This window comes from Nyctibius grandis, chromosome 2, assembly GCF_013368605.1.
Source record: "Nyctibius grandis isolate bNycGra1 chromosome 2, bNycGra1.pri, whole genome shotgun sequence".
Lineage (NCBI taxonomy): Eukaryota > Metazoa > Chordata > Aves > Nyctibiiformes > Nyctibiidae > Nyctibius > Nyctibius grandis.
In genome coordinates this window covers 37,041,419-37,061,301 of record NC_090659.1, presented here as the reverse complement: position 1 = coordinate 37,061,301, position 19,883 = coordinate 37,041,419, and the positions used below count along the sequence as shown (strand labels likewise).

The window sequence follows — 19,883 nt, the reverse complement described above, 5'->3', positions numbered from 1 at the left end:
TAGCATAGCAGGTCTCTAACCATTTCCTCTGGGATTATGGGGGCTTCATTCTGCTCCCTGTCCCTCTCTTCCAGCTCAGTGGGCTGCGTACCTGGAGAACAACTGGTTTTACTACTAAAGATTGAGGCAAAGAAGGCATTAAGCACCTCAGCCTCTTCCTCATCCTTTGTCACTGTGTTTCCCCCTGCATCCAATAAAGGATGAAGATTCTCCGTGGCCCTCCTCTTGTTGCTAATGTATTTACAGAAACATTTTTTATTGTCTTTTACGGCAGTAGCCAGATTAAGTTCTAGTTGGGCTTTGGCCCTTCTAATTTTTTCCCTGCATAGCCTCATGGCATCGTTGTAGCCCTCCTGAGTCGCCTGCCCCTTCTTCCAAAGGTCATAAACTCTCCTTTTTTTCCTGAGTTCCAGCCAACGCTCTGTTCAGACAGGCCGGTCTTCCCTGATGGCTTGTCTTTTGGCACATGGGGACAGCCTGCTCCTGCGCCTTTAAGATTTCTTTCTTGAAGAGTGTCCAGCCTTCCTGGACCCCTTTGTCCTTCAGAACTGCCTCCCAAAGGACTCTGTCAACCAGAAGACAATATATGTATTTTTACATATATTGTAAAAATAATCAGAAAATAAAAACCAGAAAGCTGCTCTGCAATACTACTTCTTCAGATTATTAAATTCATATAATGTGATCATACTTTAGCGTCTTGGCTCTCATTTCAATCCATTGGGGCTACTAAATGGGAGAATATGACTCCAAGTGCCAAAATCTTTCTATTTAGTTTTCTTAAATGTTCATTGCCTTGAAACAGTAGAAACAGTCTAATTTGTACAGCTACTGAAACTCTGAAGAGACTTTCTGCCAATTACAATAAAAAGTGATTTTTCAACATAAAAATTCCTTGTGGCAAGGATAAATTGCAATCCTGTTCCCTTCAGATCAAGGAGAATTTTTGCTAATGACTCCTCCATGGCCCAGACATTATTCTCTGCTTACTATAAGAGCTGCTACAGGATTTAATGGAAAAAAAACATTTAAGTCTCTGAAAATATTTCATCAAGCCCACAGGCCTAAGTATACTATAATAAACCTTTTAGTTTAATAGCCAGCTTACTTTCCTTTAAATACCTTCCCCAAAAGCAATTAACGGGGTTATTCAAATTTCTTCAGGCATACCATCAACTAAAGAAAAATTAACTATTAAGTCTTTCTCATTATATTCTGTACTTGCCATAATAATTTCTCCAGAGTGGGAAGTTCTAGTTTGTATTGTCAGTGCCATATTCAAACAAACCAAAGGGATCAAAGCATGTATCTCAAACTATGTGCAACCAATGCTAGAACTATTGCCAGAAGGACTGTACATTTGGCTTCCTGACTCCAGCAGTTTTTAAAAAGCCCCTTGTGTGCTCTTTCCTTCACTCAATCTGGGACTTTTTTTATGCACCATTCCTTAAAATTCTGTAGAGGGAGAGGAAATTCCCCTGTTGGGGGGGAGGGGAAAAAAAAAACAATGATAGAAACAAAATGTTGCATCAAAATAGAACAACTTTCCCATGGATTTTTGTCTATTACATCGGTTTGGGGGAATATTTTTTTTAGTATTTTTTGCTCTCAAAAATCACTGAAATTTTATTTCCCCAGGAAACCAATATTTATCTGACATCTAAAGAAACTCCAAAGCACAAGCCCATTTTCCACAGATAAATATATTGTCCTCTACCCTACAGTCCAGTAGCATCCGCTGTGCTCTCAACCCTTGATTTTTCCCTAATGACACGAGGAACAAACTGTTCTGCAAGACTGCATGTTTGCAATTTATTTTATCAAGGATAATTTTGAAAGAAACTAGGAAGCTGTGCATATACGCTAAGTAAAATTAGCAGAAGATAGTCCTCAAAGCTCAGAGGAGCTCTACAGAAGGAAACCTAACTGATGGGACACAGAAGCTTGACCTTGAATTTCATGCCAGGGCAATTCTTTCTTGGGAACTGAACTCCCATAGCCAATAATTCTTTCCTTTTGCATCCAAGTATGCAATAAATTATCAATACAGAATTTTCATTGCTTGTTTGGGGGAGTCAAGTAGAACTGAATCACATTCCCCATCTTATCTTATCCCTGAAAACTTCATTCCTGGATGGCAGAAGTAAGGAAGGAAGGAAGTTCTCCTACTCTTACACTCTTTTTTCAGACAGTAAACTATTAAATCTCTCAGACTCACACCACCACAGCATGCTGCTGTATAATTTTCACTGTTAGATCAGCTGTACTCAGGCCAAATCCCAAATGAATTGCTGACCTTTTCTCTATGCATTGTTTTCAGATGTATGTTCAGTTTCCACTCTCTTGCCTCCTTCTTGATGCTGAATTAGCATAATGGTTTCCTTACAAGGAAAACATCAATTTTCTTCAAGGCTTATAATGCACAAAAGAAAATCACCACAATGAACACACTAGACATTCATCTTCTCTGTATCTTTAACATGGCTCCACACCTATTCTATGCTATGATTTTTTGGCACCTTTGTACATAACTTGAGATTTGCAGGATAAATAGCAAAGGTGAGAACAGGGAAACCTCAGAGAAAGCTCGAAGCTACAGTACCCTGCAGAGGAAGTTTCACTCGTGCTGCTGGAAAAAGGTGTGCTGTGCCTGGTAGCAATTTCAGTTGTCCCCCTTCCCTCATACACAGAGCAGATGTGTGGACACAGAGCTTGTACGATCTGGAGAGGACTCTTCATCCTGTGGCTACTTCTGGGTTGGAGGAAGGCTTAGCAGGACAAGTATCTATCCTCTTTCCAACATGTCTCCAGACCCTAGCAAAGAGTGCATTTAAGCTGTTTCTGCTATTCCACAGCTATGGCAGAGGCATACCCACACTTTTCAATCAGGAAAAGTGAAAGGGAAGTACAAAACCCTAGTACAGGGGTATTAGCTGTTGTATCTAATATTCACATTTAAACTAAAATGGTTATGTAACTATGTATTTGATTGGGCACAGTAAATGCACACCAGTTCTGTACCTACTTAACCAGCACAGCAACCCTCATTAGCAATTAACTTCAAACACGACATTCCGCATACAGCTATAAAATATTTAACCAAGCAATGAAGCAGTAGCACCATACTGGGGCAGAAGCAAACTGCATGCTTCTCATGACAACTCATTGGATCTGAAAGGAGGGGAAAGCAATTGTCTATCTGAAGTCAACTCCAACTTAGAAAAACAAAGTTTTAACCTATTAACTATTTAGCTTGCTAATTAGTTTGTTGTGATTTCTGATTAAAAAACTGATAAAAGAATGCAAGATGGGAGTACGTTTATCTAATAAAAGAGAATATGAACAACTTCAAATAACACAAAAGGGTCAAGAATCCATTCTTGGTATTTAAAGTAATTTATTTTTTCCTCACTGTATTTTACTCACAATTGTCTTCTTAATTTAAGCACTTGAAGAAAGTGGGTTAGTCAATCCATCCTTTTTAAAAAAGGGATCAGGATCCTAGTTTCAGGATGCCTCCCTGCCCCTTTTGCTAGCCACGTGGTATTTACAGGTCTAATACCACGCCCTGCTATAGATCTGCATGTCACCAGATCCATCTTTTCTTCTCTTCCACATGACGGTAAATACCACCCTCTGTGGGAGAAAGAATCTGCCAGAAGAAAAGATTTCAGGCTGCTAATCTGATCACGCTAGGCTGAACTTGCCACCATCCTCTTTGCCTTTACTCCATTTCTGGAATTACCACCAAATGGCTCAGTCACAATTCTCCCTTCTTGCTCTGGAGGGGAACACACATGCCTGTGACATTTTGATTATCCACCAGTTGATGGATAGTAGCACTCACAAGCAGATCTGCCTCATTCTGAGGCGCCCCCCCCTTCACAGAGCTACAGAGCAGTAAATACAGTTCACACCCCACAGGTGAAACTAGTTCAAAGATCATCAAGACAGACAGGAAAATGACCTGGATTTACTCACGTGCTCAACCTGATCTATCTTCAGCCTACGTGCAGCGCTGTGGCCGAGTATAAACAGCAGCTCAAAATAAACTGCTGTGACTAATGCATTATCTCTTCTAGTTCTATTTTAAATTATTAGCAAACTCTAAGAACATTTTATTATTTTAGTCCCACTCTATATTCTTTGGAAGAAAATAAAAGTATATGGGGAATGTGGGGAAACAGAAAGGAATAAATGGAAGGTTAAGATTTTTGCAAATTCAATAGTCTTCAAAATAACAGTGTAGAGCCTTTAATGAAAATAACCACTGACACGATGTGAAGTATGACAAAATACACAGCTGTCTAAGATATTGTGGCATATTACAATAAACCTAAAATAACCACTAAATTTTTGCTTGGCTCAGGCTTACTCACTTGTTTAGTTTTACTTGCATTAAGGGTAAGAATATTTTTACTTTGAGAAATAAGCTTTTGCATTCCTAAGTAAAATCTGTGAATTTGTGAGGAAGAGGGTGGATATACAGTAGCCAAAGCTGTTTAAGATACAAGAGTAAGCCCTATTAAGGCATCACACACACATATAAATTTGCACAAGTTGGTGAAAGTGGTAGAGAGAGAAAGAGACTTTGAATTTCTGAGATTACATTTTGATCTATCAACCTACATATGTAACATATATCTACTGGCACTTTCTAGAACTTAAAAAGGAACTTCTAAATTAAAGTAATTTTTTAATCTAGCTTTACTTTGGAAAGGAAGTCAACAGGATTTCCACTAGTTTGAATTGTATATAGGTAAAACAGACTTCCTTCAATCATATAGAGCTTATATATGCTTGGGAGAAGCAGAGTTGCTTCAAATGTAGTATCTTCATTTTATGTTTTAAAACGATTGTGGATTTAATACTTACTGTGTTTTTCTGAGATACCATATCCTGAGGGGGAAAAAAAAGAAAACACAATAAAAATGTTTATTCATTTTTACTAGGAATTATTATTTCCAATAAAAATAATTGGTATACATATATATACACACACATATAGATGTGTTCTTCACAGCATAATTCATATTTCCTGCCACAGCAATTTCCAAGTAAAGGGACAGGACAATGTCAAGAAAAGCCTTAGTAGTTCAGGTTAGGAAAAAAATTAACGATTCAAAGAAGAAATCTATTTAAAAAAGCTCTCAGAAGATTAAGTTGTATTTGCCAGTAATTGGAGTTTCTTGGGCTTGGCACTCCACATACCCAGTCACACTCTGGGGCATTTGTGAGACAAAATCATTCAAAGTTGGTGATTTTTTTTTTCTCTGAAAGAGCATCCTTAAGATACTTAGGCCCCTTTCCTACTTGGATGGGCACACTCCTCCTGCACCCTAATTCTTCTCACCTCAAAATCTAAAGAGAGATATTGAAACTATGAGACAGATGATAAACTAATGGGCATGTAAACCAGACCTCAAAGATTTCCAGTTGCTGGTAAGTAACCTCTTCCTCCTCCTAGTGATGGCTTACGCCATCCAATGACCACTGCTTGGTGAAACTAAAGAGATCTCCACGTAAGTCATGCTAACAAATGTTAGATATAGACTTCTTCTAGGCAAGGTTATTGATATAATTTAATTGTACATGCTCTGACCAACCTAAGATGATTCTGCTTGAGCAACTTCACATCTGAAATCTACGCGGACAATCCGCTGCACTAGAAATGATTGTGCCCATGCACCTACTTTTCCTCAACAACAGACAAAATATCAGGGATCATCTAAGTGGTTTAGTTCTGCAAATACGACCGTCTTGAAATCTGGATTATATATCCTTTTACATGCTTGGAACTAGGTTGTTTTGGAAAGAACGTTGGTGAAACTGAAGAGACAACTCTTGAGAGAATTTCAGGATGGGTCCTAAGAAATGAACTATATAAAGTCAGGCTGTCTGAACTCTACAGATCTTCCCAGTAGAAGTAATAACAGTCATGAATACTGCCTTTATAACACTTAGGCTAGCCACTCTTAAGAGGCATGCACAGCAACCTAGATCCAAGTAAAGTAATAAATTCCTGAAGGGAAGGGAAAAAAAACCTGACCAAATTAGTCATAAACTTGAGAATAAAGAAACACCAGCAGATGGTCAAAAATACGTATTAAGGTACCAAAACCTAAACAGAACTACTGATTAACTTAAACTCCTTAAGCCCAATAAAATACCTCAAAACAAAACTGATGGAAGCCTTAGACATCTGAAATATCACATATCTGAAAATTAATATGTCTACTTAGCTAAGCAAGTATCTCCAGTAGAGCTTTATCTACTGCAGATAAAGATCTTTCTCAGCAGGAAGAAATTAACTCTTCTGAGAACTATCCAGCACCTAAGACATGAAATGTGTCATGAACCGTTCTTCACTGAAGGACCCCAAGAACGATCCCTACCTACCTTCTGAAGTATTTCTAAGAAAGGTGTATTAGCATATTTGAATGGTATCCAACACTGAACTGGGGCTCAATTGCAGAAGAGGTATCAAGGACATCAGGGTAGGATTGAACCATGTCCAAGTGCCCTGCTTAAACTACTCTAGCACTTGATTCAGAAGACCTTTTCTGCTTGGTTCCAGCAACTTTAAATGCTAGGGGCCTGCATGGTCAAGGGAGGTTATGCAAACAACTGGGAGATTAGGAAGAGACCAGTAACACTGACAGAGTTCCTAGCAGAAGAGAGATGAAGGCAGACAATAGCTTTTCTAGCCTTAAGTGACCCAGTCACTCCCCAGTGTTCCTGGGTCCCCAGACTTGTCCTTGAGCTTTACATCCTTGGAAAAAAAAAGCCTCAGAACAGACACTGCAAAGACTTGCAAGTTCTGGCAACAAAAAATCTGAAGATCCAACCCATGGATGGTCGTAACCATGGAGGTCATTCAGCACTCCAGTTACGGAGCAGTTGCTTGCGTATGTGCTTGGCACAAAGTGTGGAAATCAAAGCCATCCACAGAAGTCCTCACTGGGTAGAAACAAATAGAAGATCACTAGCTTGTGCTTCCCAAACTTTGTGACATCCTTGGGAGAACCAAGTTGATCAGAACATCTGAGTGACAGCATAAAAGAAAGGTAAAAATGTGTTCATGAAAAATAAAACTGAAAGATCTCTTTCCAGTCAGGTATATTAACAATGCAGGATGAAAAGCTATATGCCTGACCACCCAGATTAGCTAGAGGAATGGAGGGCATGCAAGTATGCCTTAGCACATATCCGCATGCATAACCTCTTTGAGCAAAGAGTGAGTGTAAGAGGCTCCAACTCCGAGTTCTTGTGACTCCAAGTCACATGGAATGTGAATGTGTATGTATGTAGACCATCACCTGAAGAATGGAAGTATGGGATACTAGACACATCAGAGTAAAATCAATGATATTGAGAGCAGAAAAGAGGAAAGAGAAGCTGTGAGAGAACAGAGCATTTTTGGGAAAAGTTGAGACTCATACAAAGTTAAGATTAAACTTAATATTCTTATAGGATCAAGAGAGGTTGGAGAATTCCAAAATGGTTTTTTGGACATTGGTGGTGTGAAAAATATAGTTAGGGGCAATAACTCAAAATAAGGAAAAAAACACAAAGCATGAACAACACTGCTCTCAGCGAAGGAAGCAAGAAAATGGATGATATTAAAAGCAGCAGTAGGTGATGATACAGAGGATAAAAGTTTACATGTGATCTAAAACAAAGAGAACGTGCACTGAGAAAGACAGAAACATCCACAATATATGACATATGACTTGCATCCGTAACAGCAATTTCAGAACTTATGTATATAGCATGTATTATCCTACTATAAAAATGAACAGCAGTCCTATAAAAGATTTGGTGAGGATCTCTTTTTTTATCTTGACAGTAATAAAAAGGAGATTCCTGTAGTCTTAGCTACTCAGCACCTAGGAGATACAAACCTCATCTGACAGAAGTGTTTCAATAGCAGGACTAGGTTGCAATACAGCCCTTGTTCAAGTGTCATTATTATACAGGCCATAACATTTTTTTACATGTACTCTAATTAAAAGAGGGAAATGAAGTAAAAAATCAGACCTGCACTCTCACTTCCAAGTCGAACCATCTGAAGCAAAATCAGTACCATATTATGGATCTTCTCCTATAAACAAGCTTTTATACTATTCTAATCATTACTATTTTTGCTAGCAGCTCTTTTTCTTAGCATGATTTTGTTATTTAGCTATCAGGAAATCACATTCAATGGAAGTTTCAGAACAGCACAAATATTTGCAGGATCAGCTATTTAAAGATATTTCTGAAATGAAGCAGATTTTGAAATGAGAACCTTACTTTGAGAGACTGAGCAGTGTCAGCATCAGTGTCATGGTAGAGTATAACATTATTAGCCATGTCAAAGCTTTCACGCACACCAAGATGGTAGAACAGTGATGGTTGCTTGGAAATATCACTCATGTCCACAGCTGCAACATCTGAAATGAGAGAAGGAGGGGGAAAAGTGCTAAAAAATTAATCATTTTAAAACCAATTTTATTGTTACACAGGATTTAAAATAAATCCTGAAATTACACATATATTTGGATAGACAAAATCAATATATTCAAATAAGGATCATTTTCTCATGGTACAAGTAAATTTTACCATTCATATAAAGAACCTACTCAGGAAATTATCACAGTGTTACAGTAACTGGGAGACAGAGTTTATGAATTCTGCTTGAGGTTTTGAAATCACTGCATCGGGAATACCTCTGGTCAAGAAGCAGTTCTGCATTTGTTCTCTGAGCTAGGCCTGACAGCCTGAACGCCCAACAGGATGGAAGGCTCCAAACCTTTAGGTGGAACCTCTAAAAACAATAATGTAGCAGAAAATTAGGAAAAACTGCAAGACCAAGTTTATCTTAAGCGGCTGAGGTTTGGAGAACAGGAAATTCCTAAACAGTAAACAAAGAAATGACTGTGATAGCTGACTCTTAAAAGCTACAGGCAAGATGTTCAGGATGGGGGCTGCAGGAATGAAGGGATTCAACCACAAGTAGCCAGAGCAAGACTTCCACTGCTCTTGGGTAGTATTCCAGTCAGAAACAGAAGTAAAAAAATTTATGTCAGTGGAAGATGACCTATACAGAGAGCTAAGAAGAAATATCCCATATTACGCAGAACAGCTGAGAAACAGGCAAAAGGTTCCGAGTTCATCATTTGGTTCTCATATAAGCCTGAAGGCCAGTACAGAGAGAAGAGGTAACTAGAGAAGGGGACATTTAACACCAAGTTTTTTTCCTTGCTCCTTATATCCTCTATGCTATCTAAGAAAATCTTGGTTTAAAGCTTTTTAAAGGTCTGTAGCTATACGTCTGTCTGCTTTCACCACTATGGGATAGATGGATGAACTTAAATCCAAAGTATTCATAAGACTAGAGCCTTGGCATTGAAACCACAGGGGAATCTGAGGTTCACAACAGATTCCAGAGACATGGTGCAGCTGAGCAGTAAATCCTACATCTCTGAAGGGGTAACAGACAGAGCCTGTACCTACAGGGAATGACAGAGAAGGGTGAGCTACTAGTGAACAAGAAATCTAAAAGCAGATCTGATGTAACAGATCCAAACACAGCAGCCATTTTACCTGGGCTTCACTGAGGTTACACATTACAAGAATCAATACCCCATACTTAGTACGCAAGTTCTTGGAAAAGCCTGCAATGAATATACACTCCTGTACAATTCCATCAGGCTATGCTAACACACCACACTGGAGTCAGACAGTCCCTCTGGTTCCTAACAGACTCCCTGTTAAAACACAAGGAACGTTTTGAGTCCAAAGACAACGACCTGTCTTAAGACCAAAACATCACCATTCAAGAGCAAAAAAAAAACCCCAAACCCAACAAAACAAACTAACAACACAAAAATACAAACACACCTCCCTCCTCCCCCCTCCCAAAAAAAAACAAACCCCAACATAAAATCATGGAACATGAGAAAATCCCCTCGTTCCTGTGGAACCTCAAATCCTGCACCATCTACTGATTATCTTTCCAATTCCTGTTTACCCAGCTCTCTACAGCATGGACAAAATTCTTACTATACTGCACACTGTAGGGTCACACAAACCGAGCGGGCTTGAAGCAGTAAATCCCAGCTCCATACACACATCCAAATCCAGATTACCGCAATATTGCAAAACCATTTTGGAAAACTTAAATGATCTATTAAACAAAACTTAAGACAAACTAACAAGCAGACCTAGAATCAAATACCATCTAGGAAAAAAAAATTAAGTCTAAGAGCTTGGACTGTTTTTAGCACTTGTATAAACTGTTTTTGTGGAACTAGAGCGCTGTGAAATCAAAATCACCATCCTGGTATGCGAATTTAGACAATGCATTCATGCAGCACACACATATTGCATTTTACAATACAATGTGAGCAATGATCCGTAACAGAGTTTATCGAAACAAGGCTATACACAGTTCATTTCCACATCGAGTAGTCTACAACTGGAATTTGTCTTCTATTGACTGCCGCTAGGTAACAATGTAAGTAGCATCGTAAACACATTAAATGGACATAAGAACAAAAGTAAGCATCTGCATTAAAAAGGGTAATTAATCATAACTTAGATATTCATTCACACTGTAAAAGAAGATTTAAGCGAATGAGTTTTTCTTGTTTATTCGCACCTCATGAACACAGGTGTGAATAGGTAAAATAAACTAAATTGAAGACTAGCAGCAGAGATGAAGACAGTATCATAAAAATATGCATGCAAGTGAAAAAAAAGTCTCAGGAGGATAATTGAATGGATCCAATCTGATCACGGGAACCAAGGGATGACACAGAAGTAAATGACAGCAGACAGAAGCAGAGTATCAGAGGTGCTAGTGGCGGTGGATGAGAGCAGCGATGAGAGGCTGCATTCCCAGGGAGCTCTCCAAGCCCCCCTCCAGCAGGAACAGCAGCAGGTTTGGAGCAGGGAGGAAAGATATCCACTTAGAAACCAGCTTTATTAATGTGCTAATGAAATGTAGCTTGAGTCCAGCAGGCCCAGGAAATTAATGCAAATTTGGGTGGAGAACAGCTGACCAACAATAAACGCATATTAAAGAAGCAGATCTCTAAGATGTACCTAGTGCATTGGGTGCTGAGAGTACAGTGTTCAGTGTCCCTGATCACTAGGTCTAAGCACACTACCCAGTGCTACTGTCTTCAGGGTTACATCTCTCTTCTTGGTGTAGGCAGTTTTGTGAATCGCTCAATGGACAATGCTAATATGTGGCACCACAAATATTTCTGTTTTCATTGTCCTGTATTTTTCTTATGATTTATGCTAAAATATTTCATCTACAGTTCTTTGAATACAGACATGGGGCCCTGTATTTCAACCACATATTTAGCAAGGCTGATAAGAAAGAGATAAGAATTCCCTTAAATCTCCTGAGATACATAAAAAGAAATACTACATCACTAGTATCTGCTTTGCAAAGCTTGCATTATGAATAGAAACATAAGACAATCGCATTTCATCCTCAACACCCATCTTCCCTATCAGGAGAGCCTGTTCTGCCAAACATACTTCTGGGCTTCCCCTTCCAAATTTAGGTTCAACCTCCTCCATTACAGCCAATTGTGAAGCGAACTTTGATGCCAACTGTGATCAAATCTTTTAATGAATGAGGAATTTTATGCAATAATGAAACATTTCACATAGGTCTAAAAGACCAATGGATATGGTTTCGTATATTCAGAAGGAAAAAGAGCAGGGGAAGGTACAGTCCCTCTGTACAGACAGAATGCTTCCAAGTGAAGTGCAAAGATCTTTACAATGCATCCACCAGAGAGTGTGGAGGGGTGGGGATGTGCTTAATGTTGCACATGACCAATTTTGGATTATTCTGGAACAGAACATTAAAACATTGTTGCTTTGTTTCTGCAGCAACTCACATTCAAAAGAACATACCCATAAAAATGTGTCCCTCCTCATTTCTTCTTAAGCATAAGAGATCTTTTCAACTTTTTCTTCTCATGGAGTTGCACGTGAAACTATTTTCATCCTGAAAATAGTTTTCTTCTGTCACGAACCCCAAAACTGATCTCACTTTACTAAGTATCTGATTGCAGTTCATTTGTCTAAGGTTTTTTTTCCATTGTAAAAGAATTACACTATGTGTATTTTTTTTTTTAGCGCTTTAAGGTCATTCATCAGTATTACTAGTACAATCCTAATTAGGTCTATGCATTGTTGCAGCAGATGGCACATAAATAATTTCTTATACTACAGTTTACATATTTTAACACTACCTGTTCTTAAAAGACCAGACAGGGTAGAGATAAATAACGATGACAACAGAAATCATGATTAGAGATCATTACCTGTGGTAAAACAGGAGACTATGAAACTAACAGCTAATTCAGGAGGAAAAATATTATTACACTGGTTAAAACCAGAGGACTTATTTCTCCATTGGGAATGTTCCTGAAGGCATCATATAATTTAATGATCTAAGCAAATCACAAGTCTTCCTGTGACTGTTGTATGATTTATGGCACTGCTAGCAACAACAAAAGGAAAATTTTGGCACCAGGTTTCGGCATTTGTAAGTTAAAAGTAGTAAACAAGAGGCAATGAAGAAATAGCCTGAAATATGCTGAAAGTTAAATGGAATCTAGGAGGCCTAACAGAAGAAAAGAGTCAGAAAGTGTCTGTACTGCTTTCAACTTCTAATCTAAGACTCACCTCCATCCAGCCTTATCTGTGTGGAGAGCAAGAATCTTAGTCCATTATTATGGATTCATTATTTTTCAGCATTTGGAACCTACCTATACATAATAGATTTAAAAAAAACCCTCAACACAAAAACGGAAACCTTATTGGAGGAAAATGCAGAACACTGTCCCTTGTTATTCATGAGCATCCTGGAAAGTTATGAACCTTCAGGTTACTATTGCTTCAATTATTGGCTATTTGCATCAGTGTTGTTCATAGTTAGTAAACAAACAAATGTGTTATCCATAAAATCCACTGGAGGAAACTGTCAAAATTACGTTTCAGAAGAACAATCCTGATAACTATCTTCAAGTATCTGTAACTTAGGGATGCACACTCTTTTTTTTTTTTTTTTTTTTTTTTTTTTTTTTGCATAAATGTATGGTCCTTTAAAGGAAAGAATATCAGAGTTTCTATAGGGAAACAATTATGGTAAAATTTGAAGTGTATTTGAAAACTAGGAACCCTTTGCAGCTTTCACTTAAGCTAAAACAAAAGGCACAACGCTCTCAACTTCAATATGCCCTGTACTCCCAGAAACTGGGAGAGGGAATAGCTCAAGGCAGTGAAGTATAGTAGTAACTACCAACAGAACTGTTAAGGCAGTTTTTCAGCACAGTTTTTTATATCAGCGAACTCTCAGTGCTTTCCATTAGATCCTAAGCACAAGCCAATTTCAGAGTAAAACCACCGTCAACATCCATGATGCTGTTATGGCTCTCACAATGCATCAAGTTTTATTAAAATCTCACTGCTCTAAAATCATGCTGCTCTGTTAAGAATCTGCTTACTTTTCTTTAAAAAAAAATAATTTTTTCCAGTCACCATCACATAGTAAAGTACAAAAATATAACCAGAACTTGCCTTAGAAGATAAAAATCTGCTGAGACAAACATGCAACGTTTTTTCTAAATTTAGGAATTTCTGGTTGAAACCAAGACTATTTCAATTCAACCTCTTCAAGTTTGCAATACTAAAACATGACTTTGCTAATGTCAGTGGTTTGCTATAGGGCCAGCATTGGTCACAAAATAAAAACCAACTAGGCAGTAATGATTTATCCTGCAATATAGACTTGTACATATTATAATCACATTAAATAGAATTTTTAAAACCATTTCATATATTTCAGACTAGGCTTAACTTCTTGTAGATTAAACCCAAGTGCTGCACTTTTGTATAAATACTAAAATTAAAATTAATAGTTTAGAAACTGCTTAGAAAGCACCTTTAAGAAGGAAGGTTTTTCTTAACGGCTACAATCAACTTTTGCACAAGAATTCGGTTGTGGCAGGAGTCTGACGAAGTTTCAGCCTACTTCCTACTTCAGAAAAGGAAACACAAGAACGCACACTGGAGGTCTGAAACTTTTTGATACAATGAGGGCATTTCCTTTGTCACAGGCCAAAGGAACTGAGAGCGCAAAGGACAGGAAATTTAAGAATTAAATTAGGTATGAATCCTCACATTAATTCAGGAAAAAAGAAGCTTTCTTTCTGTTCACGTATAGTGAGAGCTGAAGAAAAAACAGGGAGATTTTGGGGTTTTAGTAATGACACCGATCACAAATTGGAGAAAGAAGACAACATTAATGTTGGCCAAATAATTTTTTATTCACTTGATTACCTTGGGAAGACAACAGAGAAAATTAGATTCTGATTCTGGGGTATTATCCATCCACACCCACCCTGATTATAAAATGAAGCAAAATTTAAACTTAAAAATATTGTACTTTTGACAGCTCTAATGGATTTGTTAAGTGCTTTAGGAATTCTGAAAACCTGGGCATCAAACGGCAAAAATTTTGAAACATGCTTGTCCATCATTTGCCTGTTTGCTCAGGGGAAAAAAAAGGACTGTTGTAAAGTGGTGATTTCAGGCATGTATTGTTTTATCAAAAACAGGGCAACACGACTAATTTATGTTCTCAGACTGAGTTTGTCATTTGTCTTTTACTCAGCTGTGGCTTTAATCTTACCTTCATCTGCCACAGGTTTTATGTTACAAAATGATCTATTGGTGAGAAAGGCACACCACACACCAAACCGTGTCAATTCTGCTCCTCTCACCCAGCAAAATGGAAGGCAAGGAAAGAAGCCTCCCAACTAGGGCCCTTATAAAAGCCAACACTATGAGAACAGCAAACACAAGGGGGAAAGTCACACCTTTCTTTGGCATTTCTTCCGTCCTGTGTGTCAAATCTTGCTCTGAGAAGCAGTTTCACATCCTTCCGCATGAAGTCATTCTGCTCTGTGAATGTGAATACTGTGAGTGCTGAAGAATTTTAACTGTATTAGCTGAGCAGAAGCAGCATTCTTGGCTAAGGAAAGTCAGCTGTTCAATAACTTTCCCAAAAGGACCAGGCAAATCCAAGCCTTGCTGTTCCTAGGAAACTGCAAAGCTTTACTTTTCAGATGAGCCTTTCCACTATATGACAGCGTTACTAACTGCAACAATTAGGATGATTGCTTTGCTCCACTTAACATACAAACACACTAAAACTGGTAGTGACCCACCTCCAGAGACAAATCTGGGAACAGCTGTGTTAAGCGAAGTGGTCCAACTGGCACTTCACAGGCCAGATCCAGCTGACCCCACTGCCTTTGTTTGGAAAGCGGGCACAACCACATAGAGGAGGTGGAGGAGGAAGAGTTGACATCCAAGTTTGTTTCTAACCACAGCATTTGGGTGCATGCTAGTGAGTCCTTTCACATAGCCCTGCAAGGCATCTCCTCCTTCCTATGTGCCTAAAAAGTCTGGAGCACTCAAGCTTCTCAGTTCTCAAGACAAAAAGCTGAAATACAGCATTTTTAAACTACCAGAATGGTTAGAACTAACCAAGAAAAGCTGTAGCCTGGATTACACTCTGACAGAGGAGATAAGGAAGCTGGCACACTTGTTTTTCATGTTTAGATCACAAAAGTGCCTCACACAGCTTACATTCAAACGACTGGGAGAATCCCTAGTGGCCTGAAATGGTACAGGAATGACCGCTTTTTGGATGGCCATCCTGCAGGTGGTGAGATGTGAAGTCCAAAGAAGAAGCCAGCAGAATAATCCAGTGTGGAAGACACAGAGGCACAGGCAGCTGGAGTGAAACCAGTGATGAATGCAACCAGCACAGTGAGACGTACACAGAGCCTGAAAGCATTTTAATGTAAGTAAGGAATACAAAAACCGTATTTATTTTAAATATTTACTTTAGTGGTAACCAGAAAGAAACTTCTTGTTCATGAGATCAGTTCTCACCTGTAACTTTTTGTCGTTTCGATTTCAAATACTAGCTTTTGGCAACAACATTTGAAAATTTCAATCTTGGGCTATCTTCGTAACCCCATGTACCAGTATAAGTTGGGGACAGACCTGTTGGAGAGCAGCGTAGGGAAAAGGGACCTGGGGGTCCGAGTGGACAGCAGGATGACCATGAGCCAGCAATGTGCCCTTGTGGCCAAGAAGGCCAATGGCATCCTGGGGTGTATTAGAAGGGGTGTGGTTAGCAGGTCGAGAGAGGTTCTCCTCCCCCTCTACTCTGCCCTGGTGAGGCCGCAACTGGAATATTGTGTCCAGTTCTGGGCCCCTCAGTTCAAGAAGGACAGGGAACTGCTAGAGAGAGTCCAGCGCAGAGCCACGAAGATGACTGAGGGAGTGGAACATCTCCCTTATGAGGAGAGGCTGAGGGAGCTGTGTCTCTTTAGCTTGGAGAAGAGGAGACTGAGAGGGGACCTCATTAATGTTTATAAATATGTAAAGGGAAAGTGTCATGAGGATGGAGCCAGGCTCTTCGCAGTGACATCCCTTGACAGGACAAGGGTCAACAGGTGCAAGCTGGAACACAGGAGGTTCCACATAAATATGAGGAAAAACTTCTTTACAGTGAGGGTAACTGAACACTGGAACAGGCTGCCCAGAGAGGTTGTGGAGTCTCCTTCTCTGGAGACATTCAAAACCCGCCTGGATGCGTTCCTGTGTGATACGATCTAGGTAATCCTGCTCCAGCAGGGGGATTGGACTAGATGATCTTTTGAGGTCCCTTCCAATCCCTAACATTCTGTGATATGACATTATAACATTCACTGGCGATTCTCATCCAGCAAAACTGACCCTCAGGATATCATGAAAATCCAAAACAACAGCACGGACAAGATTGAGGGGCCAATGCTGATCTCTGGCTTTCATAATTCTGTACCAGTACCCATTTCATACGACAAACTCCACAATAGGGTTACATTCAGACCCAAACATTACAGCCACTACTCATGTTAGCACTGTGGTGTTACTTTACAGTTGTACTCAGATACCGCATCTTTCATCTGTCCTCTGGTACATGGAACACATTAAAAATAGAACTAGAACATATTTTTCATGCTCCAGTGGCATTTATTGCAACTCAGGAGAAACTAGTATCTAGAACTATTAATTTTTCTAAACTATGACAAAGTATTTGTGCCATATTTATAATTGATACATATTCCTTAATATCAAAATAACCATCTGTTCCAAAAATTAAATCACCCAAGAAACAGCACTTTAGTTAAAAGGAACAGAATAAATTACAGCAGGTGAGCGATACTGCCAGTTCTAGGGGTTGATCTGTAACCTGAGTTCTTATTTATTTTTATGTCTTGGGGTTTCCTTTCAATTCTTTCCCCTGCAATTGCGTATTAGGAACTTTTTTGTTAAATGGAAGCAAGGATTCTTCCAAAATCGTTGGATACCAAAACCAAAAGCTTTAAGAGCTATTTAAGATGTTTCTTAAATATAATTAAAATCACAGTAAAACTAAGTTTCAAGCAAGGCAAGGCACTACATTAAAATAGGAATGCAGTTCTACTGATCCAGAAAAGTAAAAATTGTGTCAATAACATGCTTGTGCTTATTATTTCTTCAACTGACTTTTTTTAAAGAGAGTCTCTCAGACTCTGCCAAAACGGAATAAAACCAGCACCCACAAGAACTGGTGTGGGAAGAAAAGTAATGCAATTAATGTAATGCATAGAGCATCCAAACTTAGAGTGCATTTTTAATACATTTGCAGAAGTATGAAGGAGAAAAATACTGTACGATTAGAATAGTGAAAAACCTGCAAATAACTTCTGAATGACAAGAGAGCAGAAAACTTTATTATTTTTTGTACAGTTGGAAGTTTAGGGTAAGAAGGAAACAAAGAACTAACCCTCAAAGAAATTTTATTGCAATACTGAATTGCAGAAGTTAGGAAATATATAATTCACTGTAAACAGCATATGCCTAAGATTAGAAGTTGCTTAATGTTTTCCATGACAAAGCTTTGCTTTCAGTCCTTTTTAACTTAGCCAGACTTTGCTTCAGGTTGCATTTTTTTTTTTTTAATAAAAAAAAGATTTAATTAAAAACAACCCAGCAATTGCTGAGACTGTGTTGGAGAACTTATTTTTCTGGACAATGTTAAACATCCTCTCATGCCAAATTACGAAGTCTTAGTGCTTCCAAGCACCAAAACAGAAATTTTTCAGACAAGTGAGGCTGTCTGGAAGTACTCTTGTTAGCCTCATGAAACGCCGCTCATTCCAAAGCTAAGATTTCAGCAGTGAGTTGGTCAGAGTCACAGGGGAGAGTTTGGTCTCAGATGAGCCAGTCCTCACTCACATCATTGTCAACACAGAGAGAGGAAAAGCCCTTTTAGAGCACCATTCATCTGATCTGTCAGAAGTCTACTTTAGGACGAGATGAATCGCAGCCCAGAAGCGCCCATTTCTCTCCACTAACTATGAAGGGAGTCAAAGCCAACTGCAGACACCCACACTGAAGGTGTTCAGTGCTATGAACCCCCTTCACAGAGCCTCGCAGCTCTGCTTTGAAGAATTTCATTAACCATTAAGGCATTTCAGCCAAGAATGATACCATCTCAGCAGATATTTCCCTGCAGATGTTCCCACCAGCTGACCAACAAATTGGTGGCCAACAGAGGACTACAGCTCATTCTCATCAGTACTATACCCATAGCTACTTTGCCTGTGAGAAAGAAAAGACTGCCACAATTCAAACCCTCAGCTAAGATTTCCAAAGGAGTCTCTAAAACACCTACCTCTTGCTTGAGATTTCCATAAATTGGGAGCTCATTTTGTGAATCCCAGCTCATGACACTGTTTGTTTTGGCACTCAGTAAATATGATTATACAACTGTGTGGACGACTGATCTTAACAGGTGTTTTTGTATGTACAATCTCAGCCCAGAGTCTTTTCTGCTACTTATATAATCTGATTGTTTAGTTACATTGAAACATTGGCTATAACCTCCTGGCCAATGGATTAAGTTTATAGTCAAGTTAAATTCTCAGTAAAATTAGCTTTAAGCCATATATAAGCATTACATTTCTCTGTAAGGCAATGACATTCATACTAAAGCTAGTAACAGACTTTACCTTCGCCCCAGGCCCCCCTGCCCCCCTTCATGCTGTAGCTTGTGAGGTCCTGGGAATGACACAGCCTCAAGTCTGAGGGAGCTAACTCACAGTGGTGAGAGAGATCACAGCAAAGAAAAAAAGAACATCCACACCCCCCCGTCACTGGAAACTCACCCAGTCCACACCCCTTTGCACAGCCACCCTTCCTTGAGGAACGAGTGTAAAAATTTACCCGCTCTGGGACTACAATCAAAGTCAGAGATCTTCAGTTACCAACTGCAGTCATATCAGATGGGTCCCACCAAGGTCTGCACACTGCTAAAAGATGAATTCTGAAAGTCGTGACATGCACAAGAGATCAATATTGATACCATTTCTTTGTAAAATTACAGCCTTCAAGCTCCTGGGTTAGAAACTGAGAGAGATATCTCATCATCTGGATCTTGGCTATTTGAGCAGTTTCATGGCTCAGGCAGATGAATGCTTATGCCCGCCTGCAACTCCTACCTCTTTCCCATGACCCATCATCTCTGCTTCTCTCTCTTCCTATTCTATCCATCCCCTATCCATCAAATCTATATTTAACTTGATAATTTCTGCCTAACTTAGTGCTAGCACAGCAGCAGATAGAAGCTCTGTAACTGCAGCTTATCAGTCCTGTGAGTGATATTAGCTACCAGCTTCCCGCCAGCCTCCTGAAAAAGCACTTTAAGAAATGGTTAGACTTTACAAAAACTGAAAAAAATAAAGGTTAAAAGCTTAATTTAATGA

General features: G+C 39.1%; 1 protein-coding gene across 1 annotated transcript in view; it reads right to left on the bottom strand.

Annotated features, from left to right (window-relative positions):
* MAP3K15 (mitogen-activated protein kinase kinase kinase 15) overlaps positions 1 to 19,883 on the bottom strand; it is a 94,045-nt gene that overhangs the window by 59,224 nt on the left and 14,938 nt on the right. Inside the window, 2 exon segments of the mRNA XM_068395397.1 lie at positions 4,876 to 4,899; positions 8,296 to 8,435. Coding sequence (XP_068251498.1) covers positions 4,876 to 4,899; positions 8,296 to 8,435 — 164 coding nt within the window.